This window comes from Pempheris klunzingeri, chromosome 10 (genome assembly GCF_042242105.1).
Source record: "Pempheris klunzingeri isolate RE-2024b chromosome 10, fPemKlu1.hap1, whole genome shotgun sequence".
NCBI classification, from domain to species: domain Eukaryota; kingdom Metazoa; phylum Chordata; class Actinopteri; order Acropomatiformes; family Pempheridae; genus Pempheris; species Pempheris klunzingeri.
The window spans coordinates 14892342-14901525 of NC_092021.1; the positions used below are offsets into that span (position 1 = coordinate 14892342).

At 41.4% G+C, this 9184-nt stretch overlaps 1 protein-coding gene across 1 annotated transcript; it reads right to left on the minus strand.

Moving 5' to 3' along the window:
- Nucleotides 1-2957: 2957 nt before the first annotated feature.
- Nucleotides 2958-8811, minus strand: LOC139208476 (indian hedgehog B protein-like). Its single transcript, XM_070838171.1, has 4 exons — nt 8340-8811; nt 6921-7078; nt 6640-6743; nt 2958-4436 (listed from the first exon to the last, which is right to left on the minus strand). The coding sequence occupies exons 1-4, from the start codon at nt 8643-8645 to the stop codon at nt 3691-3693; spliced, it is 1314 nt and encodes a 437-aa protein (XP_070694272.1). The 5' UTR covers nt 8646-8811; the 3' UTR covers nt 2958-3690.
- Nucleotides 8812-9184: the final 373 nt, after the last annotated feature.

The window sequence follows — 9184 nt, forward strand, 5'->3', positions numbered from 1 at the left end:
AACAATGAGATGCTGCTACTGGTAGTATAATAGTTAAACAGATGTGGTTACACCCTAATCCTAATTAAATATATAATAACTGAGCCAGCCTCATTCGTTTTGAAAAAATGTGCCGAAAACAATTCCTTCTGTTTGCATAGAGATGACTTTACTCAAATGCAGATGATTCAGAATATGCACCAGAGCAACTTCTTTTATTTTTGTATGCTGCCAAGCAATGATTACATATAGCCTGATGTACCTATGTCAACATTATTGCCAACGTAGGATGTTATGGGGTGTTTTGTACTTCTGTCAGGTTTACTGCTCTCAACATAGCCGCTTCTCCATAGGTAGTTAAAACTATCTCACATCCAGTCTTTCATTCAGTCACCGACTCACAGGAGATTCACGTTTCTCATGACGTTATTAACATGTAATAAGTGTGAGAGAAAATGTTTGTGTGTGCGATTGTACGTGTGCGTGTGTTTATGAGTTGTTGGAAACATAAATTCTTTATCTATAGGCTATAGTTGTTGGACGATATCACCACCATCCACCAGGGGATGAGGTCGTCCATTTCGCAGGACGTTTTTCTGACTGGAAGAAGACAACTCAGACGTATTTGGGTCTTTTCCACTGGCTGGTATTATGGCTCCAGGTGTTATTGTGCATTTGTTGTGTATAAGTGTAATTTTGCCAAGCTGTGATGACAGATACATATTCTATAAAGACATTCATATCTGTATGTGAGTTACTGTGAGCATGCTGACTTCCCATGTGTTGTTGTGTGAACGCCCTTAATTTAAGACGATGATACTTGGGTCACTTTTGAGGCAGTTGAAACAGGCAATTTTTTTTTATTATTATTTTTTAAATTATTTATTTATTTATTTATTTTGTTAATCTTAGTAAGGGGGGGGGGGGGACAGTTACATATTGTGTGTTTTTCCACCTTTCCCTCTCAGATAAGTCCTGATTATAATTGCTGGTTGTCCATCAGCCTTGCCTCAAAATGTTGCCGGGGTATCTTGGTCCAAACAGAGTTAAACATGATTACATGGAGACAGAAAAATTTCAAACCACCAGACTCAGGTGGACATTTTTTTGTAATGGTTTTCAGTATTTTAACCACTTGAGATGTGCATGATTTTTTCATGTGTATTTAAAAAGCCTCACATGTGAGAACATCACTGGCACACTTAGGTAAACCAATCACTTTCATATTTTTTATTTTCAAATATATGTAACTTGTTGTTGTTTCACCTGGGTCTGGTTCTCTATCTGTCTATATGGATCAGTCTCCTATGATGAGCTATGGGATACTACAAAAGGGTTTTTCCTGTACCTAAATGACCAGTAATAATAAATAATAATTAGAATCTCTGTTATTGATCTGTTGTGGTTATTGAGGTTAGTCTGCTTCGATTTCAATGGAAGCAGTTAGTCATTCCTGGCTTTTACTCTTCCATCTTCTAGATAGAAAAATAAGCAGGAGAACAAAGTGTTTTGCTTTATGTGATGAATTATGTTAATCTGTGGATTTTGCTCTCATGATGTAAGTACTGAAGCATCCAGCAGGGTGCGCTATGCTCAAAGACTAACTCCACATCCTGGAAAAAAGAAAGGGCATCCCAGCATCATGAGGAAGAAAGAGGAGTGTTGCTGTGTGCTGCTGTCCGTGGTACTGAAACCAACCAGCAGCCCACCCCGTAACCTCAGCTATTCATGCTGCATTCACATTGTTACAGCTGTTGTGATTCCTCACCATTTACACTGAGCACCTATGGCTGTTAACGCATTAACACTGTTATCAGCACATGTTCGATTTCGCTGGTGCCTCTGACTCAAAAAAGCCACAGTCTTATCAGAACAAGCATGGTGTAAATAAAAAAGGGCTTTATTACATAGGCTAAACAGTATTTCTTAATATTTCAGTGATTAGTAATGTATTGCATGTGATCTTTTAAACGTGCTGCGACCAAATAAAGCGGAGAGTGGATTTGGTTTTAAAACAACAACTTTATGTTTCAAATACAAATTGTATGCACACAGTTGCTGAAAATAATAATAGTTTACATTATTTTCTAAAAATAGATCTTTAAATAGTTTCTCCAGCAACAGCTTAATATACATATGTGACAAATCTTTTAGCAGGCATGTAGGATAACGCCTTGGAGTTCTTAGATACTCATGCTCAATTGTGTCAATTGGATGGACACTACAATATGAACTACGTTGGTCCAAATTCATTCATCCACCCATCACATCTGCATCCCATAGTGTTAGAAACCACAATTTCTGTACCTCTGCCAACAAGGTCTTAAGTCGGGTGATAGATGGAATACAAAAAAGACCACGCAAAGGGGGAGCTATCAAGTAACTTACTGTTCAAGATTAAAGAGGTTTACTATCTGTTATTTAATATGATGCATAGCTGTTGCTTAATACAGTAGTTGAATACAGCCTGAGTGTTGTGTATGCCTTAACTAGATACAACTGACCTGAAAATTGAAACAATGAAAAACATGTCAAAAAATAAAACCTTTTAAATAAAATAGTTAATTAAACAAATGGAGATGTATAAATGACCCATATGAATCAGTTTGAGACAATCAAGTTGACTGGAAGCAGATGATACACTTGGAAAAACAGATTGACAGCGTGGCCATTATAACCCCAGCACCTATCCTGCATCAGTACTTCACGAATGTTGAAGTATACCCACAATAACCATTGTGTCCATCATCATTCCCTGCCACTCAACAGTTTTCCAACAAAGCCAACAAACCAATAATGCATCTCTAGCAAACTGCTACATTGCATTCATTAAATACATAGTACTTAATCCCTCATTGTCCAGTTAAATATTATTTTGTTAATTATTTCTAATATACAGTATAGGCTCTATAACGAAGAGTAAAGGATCAGTGGATTTACTGCTGTGATGATTCTGACAGAAAGCTTCACTTGTGGTCTTTCTTTCCTTCATAACATTACTTAACTGCATAAACACCTATTGTACATGTAGACCTTCACTAGTTTTCTCAAATGTCTCCTTCATGTGTTCACCACAACCTTTTCTCTGAAACCTGATGCCTTCAACAGGTGCCACTGAAGGTGCCCTTGTATGTTTAAATTTCTTCTGACTATATCAGCAAACCCCAGCATGATCTCAAGATGCATACATGTTGACAGATTACAATAAATACAGTACGAAGAAATGCTGAGACCTGATTGTCTTACTTCACTACCCACTTCTTTGCTCTAATGAAAGCTATTGTTTTGAATCACAGTTACTGTTTTTTTCATCTCTGAGGTTCTCTGAAAATATTGACATGGATGGTCACCTTTTAAAATGAACTGGGGAGATACTTGTTTTACTCTTTCTGTTTGTATTCAGGTTTAAAGTCTTGGACTTCCTGTCACGCCTCAGTCTTTCCAGTTCTCTAACTCATCTGGAATTAATTGAAATTTTGAAAAGCATAAAACAAATCTTCTCAGTCTCCTCTCTTTGTCTTTTGCACAATTTTACACATGTTACAAAAAGACATTTGTTAAACTACAGCAAATACAGGCAAGAGGAGTCGGTAAACACACATATCCATTATAAAATCAATTGTCTTTGGTGATCCCTCAATCTGTGCTTTGGTGCTCCTGAATACAGGTAAGTGAATGAAGTCATCAGTGTGAAAAATGTCTCTGTGGCTCCTATCGATGTCCTTGCTCGATCCCCCAGGGGTGGAAGTGTCCAGCGTCCAGCATCATTTGCCCCAGTTTCTGTAGAAGCCAAGGGTACCAGTGCAGGCCGCCAGTCTGCGGTTCTGAGGGTCCCATCAGGCTGTAAAAGAATCTCAGTGGGGCCAGGACCCAGTGGGACAAATGGTGACTGTCCACAGCAGCATAGCAGGATGCCAGCACACCGTTCACCACTATGGACCCATGCTGGGTTAGCGGGGCATACAGCCCGCTGCTCCTCTGTTCTCTTACAAAGGTCACAACTGAAAGCGTTGAGTGTGACCCCGCTTTCCCTTGTGATGTAAGTACGCACTGTCCTGGCTGGACCTCACTGGCAAAAACTGTCCTCAGACCTGCTTCCTGGCCCGGTCTGACCCCCTGTATGGAGCCCCCGAGCGGCTCTCCAACTGTCTCTTTCCACTTTGGCTCGCTCAGCCCACCAGTGCAGTCTGTGACAAAAATCAGGTGAGCGGCGGTGAGAGTAATATTAAGTCCTGTGTTGGTGCCAATGGTGTAGAATATTTTTGTGACATTGGGCTGGTGGTCCAGAAAGGACAGGACCGGGCTGTAGAGAAGCGGGCTGTTGCCGTCTGCTGTTGAAGAAGCCAGGACGTAATCGCCAGGGTGAAGGTCGCGCATTTGTTTCATGGTCCCGCCTTTGAGGAAAACCTGAGCATCACCAGGGAAGCAACCACCAGTTTTGGCTGCCACAGAATGTTCTGAAGAGATGGAAGAAAGAGAAATAAGATTATTCATTTGATTTCATTTGAAGTTTGATGTTACTGGGGAGCTCAGCGACAATGCCGCAGCACTTTGAGTTCTACAGTGGCCGCATGATCATTGAGTGATCTATAAAAGATGTGAGACTTTGACACTGACCCAAGGACAGCTTTATCTCAGTGGATCAGTAGCAGACTGTTAACATATTTATATTGTGTCACTCATGTTCAAACGTTGTCTTTTCTGTCTCTCCTTATTCTTAGAACTCATTCACACACACAGAAACACACATCAGAGAAACATTGATTTTATCAGCAAATTCACATCCACAGTTGATCAATTGATTTTGATTGATAGTAAACTACATTTTGTGACTCACTACTACTTCAAAAACAAGCTGTTTTGTGCAGCCCTCTGAGCATTCTGCAATACTAAGGCCTATGAATCTGTTCTTAAAAACCATGGTTTAGTTTCCAAAAGGAGTAGTGTTTTTTCTGACGCTCATCAAATGCTTGGTGGGGTCTCAGGAATGTGATTTAAAAACTAACATTTGACAAACTGTTGAAACAATAGCAATCCTGTTAATATTTTTTGAATAGCGATACCAAAGAAGACAGGTTGTCCCCTCACTTTGCTGTGGACGTATGTCTGTTTTGTTACTTAATTTGTCAAACCCAGTTTGGCATGCTCACATCAGTGTGACATGAGTAATGCAACATTATTAGAAAAGTGTGTTTGTTTCTATTCTGTTGGTCGGTCTTTCATTCCTTTAGGCTGCCGACTGTGCCACAGTACACGCATTTGAACTTGCAGAAGTATTTCAGTATAAGGTAGCCCTTTAAGACGCAGTGAGACGAGGTGGCAAGAAGAGGTAGTCAGCAAAAGCTAATGGATAACCAGCTGATTGTATCACCACAGTCAGAGCACGGCCTGGGGTCAGAGAGGCAGGAAAGCACACAGACTAAGACTTGGGTTTAGATACTGTTTGGATTACAGCAGAGTTGTGTTTTAAAATGAGTCACATGCCCGCTGTCAGCGGTTCCACACAAGGAAGGGGCACCGGCACATTGTAATGAGCTTGATTCCTAACAATGAATTCTGTTATTTTTGCAAAGAGCTAGAGATATGACCTCAAAGAATAAATAATTAACAGGCTAGAATAGAATAGAATAGAATAGAATAGAATATTTGCTTGGAATGCTGGAGCAAAATCAGTTTGAAATAAGAAAGTCATCAGTGTAAATGTGTATGTGTGAGTGTGTGTGAGACGTCTTAAGGCAGCCAAATATTTGTCCAAGGTGTGTGTGTCTGTAAGCTTGAGGGCTGCAGAAAAGGAGGCCTGTGACCAGGAGGTGATAAGACTTAGATAAGAGATCTGAGAGAAACCTACTGAAGGAAAAGCAACAGCAAAACAAAGAGAGAGTTAATCATCTCACAGCCTACTAACCTCAACGGACTGCTAGAATGTAGTTTTGGCATCAAATACCTGGTGGTACCAGACATGGGTAAATGGGTTTCTAAAATGTCTCAAAAGCTTGAGGTGGAATGCGGTCAAGTATTGTTTGCATAAGGACTGTATCTGATTTTCATTCAGAGTGAGTGTTGGAGTAATGAAACTTCATATTAACAATGAAATTGTAAAAAATGAAGCAGTCAATTGTAGAAATGCAGACAGGAGAGTCAGATATCACTTTAATTATATAGTATATATGCATATATGTGCTTGTATTTTTTTTATCAACTGATTCAATTATTTTCATTTTATCCAGGGATGTCACTCCACTAGTTTATTATTATTACACTTTTACAAAGGCAAGATTAGCCATTGCACTGCCCCACTAAACATGGCATATATCCATATCAAAAATGGTATTTTCAAACTGCCTCTATCTGCACATAATGCAGCCAAATATAAAATGATCACTCAACGAAGAGTTCTGACCAAAAAATGAGACATAATCAAAAATAAGCAAAGAGCTCAGGTGCACACCCTGTTTTGATTGGCTCCCAGTAGGCCATACACACAAACACACACTGGCTGATGATAGTGGTACTGAAAGGTAGAGTAAACCATTAGTGAATCACCAACAAAGGGTCTATCAGCCTCATTAGTGGTAATGACAGCTGGCCACAAACACACAAACATACAAACACACACACAGAAAATGCGTGCGCACACTGTGGCTCATATCCATCTCTTACCTGACTTGACACTACAGTGAATGTGGGCTTTGGACTCGTAGTAGACCCAGTCAAATCCAGCTTCTACGGCCAGCCGGGCCAGCATTGCATACTTATTTCTGTCCCTATAAAAAAGAATGAAAAGATATTTTCAACGCCAAATGTGCGCCAGTTGAATTCTTGCAGAAGGCCGTTACTTTTCCTTTGACATCCATACAAAACTTTGCTGTAAGCTGTTTAAATGGTGCCTGGCCTATATCTGGCCCATTTACACCATATAATGTGCTGTGTGGCATGCTTACCTGTCTGAGGTGGTGATGTCGACAGCACGTCCCTCATAGTGCAGCGAGTCCTCTGAATGATGACCATCCTCATCCCAGCCTTCTGTCACTCTCAGCTTAACGCCCGGCCACATGTTCATAACAGAGATGGCCAGAGAGTTTAACTTGTCTTTGCAACGCTAAGAGGGGTACAGGGAGAGAACAGGAGCACAGGCCGTTAGAAACGAAGACAAGACAAAAACTAAAACTGAGTTGCCCTAATAATGTTGCTGAAAGTACAGAAAGATCAATGGAAGTAAAAGGAAAAGAGTGATGCTGTGAAAAGAGCTGGCTGTGATGAGTCTGAGGGATGGTTGCAGCCAAGTTTGGAGAAAAAAAGTCTGGCAGTGTGTGTGTGTGTGTGTTTGTGTACCAGACAAATAAACAGAGGAAGCGCAAAAGACAGACTAAAAAGCAAACAACATGCCCTTCAGGTAGTAAGACATAAGTGATGGGGGCTTTATTGAAATACACTAAAACACATACAAAGAAATGCATATATAACTAAAAATATTACTATTGTGAATGTCGTCAGAAGAATGACCAAAGTACACAAAACTATCCAGGAGTCTTGCATGAAACGATTTCTCATTTTTCTAAGTACTTGCATAAGATTTGAGGTCAGGGTGCCTCTGAGCAGTGGAGATGTAATACATCTGAGTTTCAATGTCCATCATTGAATGAATTGATGAATAAATTAATAAATTATCACCCAAGCTACAAACAAGGCTGGGCAGAGGTTGGCGTAAAGCTGTGCGTCAAGGACTCACTGCTCTAGTTGTTACAATTACATAAGGATGAGAGGTGCCTTCTCTTGTGCCAAATAAATTATTGGGCGATGATATGAAACTTCATAATTACTTCGTTGGTTGTTTAAGTGTGTCTTGCATAGATGTTATGCAGGACACATTTAATACGACATTACGTTTAACACTAAAATATAGTTTTTACGCACTTCAAGCCAAACGGGAAATTGCACAGATGACGGTGACTGAGACTATTCAACAAAACAATCCTTAGTTTAGGCATCTACAGCAGCTAAATATGTTAGGTAGCAAAATCCAGAGGTGAAACGGAGGGCCAAGAGTCAATGAAATCAATCATTTTGGTTTAAACATTTAACCGACAGCAAACATTCAGCAGACAATTGGATACAGCAGCAGTGTGGCTAATCTGGTCTGAAGTGATTCACTTCAGTCAACTTCTTGGAATGTTTCTGCAGCAGACAGCTGTCAGCTCAGGATTAACGAATACGATGTAGTAAATTCAGCTTTTTATCACTACAACAAATGGACAGTACAGTTCCAGGTGTCAGGCAGTAGCACCAAGGAACAATGGTCCATCTGTGCGAGATGTTTTGCGCCCATGTCTCCCCTGCACTCATCTATCTGCCCTCCTTACCTGAGTCATGAGCCTGTCGGCGCCAGTGTCCTCCTCATCTTTGAAGATAATATCTGTGTTGTAATTTGGCGTCAGTTCTTTAAAGCGCTCAGAGTTGCGCGTTATTTTACCCTCGGGTCTCCCGCTGGCTCCAAGGGTCTTCTCGGCGACGTTCGGGCTGAACTGCTTGTAAGCAAGCGGGATGAGCTTCTTTGGGAGCCGCCTCTTGCCGTACCCCCTCCCCGGCCCGCAGCCCTCCGAAGCAGGTGCGAGGAGGAGGACCAAGGCACACAGAGAGGCGGTGAGAAGGAGGAAGGAGATCCGCATCGCCCCGGGGGGAGGGAGGACTCTCCCGGGGGAGAGAGATGTCTTCAGTACCTCCCCGGTTCAGCTCCCGACTCCATCGTCCGTGACAGTCGCGACATCACGTCCGAAAAACTCGGATAAAAGACGCGCACCTCGGCTGCACCACGCACCATGAGGAGACCAAAAAGTTTTTAGCTGCTCCAGAACACTGAGCCAAATTGAGAAACTTCGCTCCCTCCGCCTTACAGAATCAACAGTAAGTGTGCAGGCTGTAAAGTCCGTGTATTTAAACAAACAGGTTCAAAGTCGATTTGGTGGGTGAGAGAGTTAAAGAGAGAGAGTGGTTACTGATATCCAAGTTGCAGTGTTGTGGTTTCTCTCCCTCTCTTTCTTTTGCGCTGGGAAACTGTCACAACACCGGCCACTTTCCCCTGCTGTTTGGTTGGTGCCCTCTCTGGATTGAAAGCTTTTTCCTCTCCATATGCGGCCGGCGTGCAACAAGCTGTAGCTTTCCAGTTGAATTGAAGGGATTTGAGTGATCCAAAACGATCTGTTGCCAC

What these genes read in the sequence shown, in the direction of transcription:
- LOC139208476 (XM_070838171.1), bottom strand. Translation starts at nt 8,645, where the DNA reads ATGCGGATCTCCTTCCTCCTTCTCACCGCCTCTCTGTGTGCCTTGGTC. An exon ending in CCGACAGGCTCATGACTCAG is followed by an intron (nt 7,079 to 8,339) that starts GTAAGGAGGGCA and finishes TACCCCTCTTAG; the next exon opens with CGTTGCAAAGACAAGTTAAA. An exon ending in GACATCACCACCTCAGACAG is followed by an intron (nt 6,744 to 6,920) that starts GTAAGCATGCCA and finishes TCTTTTTTATAG; the next exon opens with GGACAGAAATAAGTATGCAA.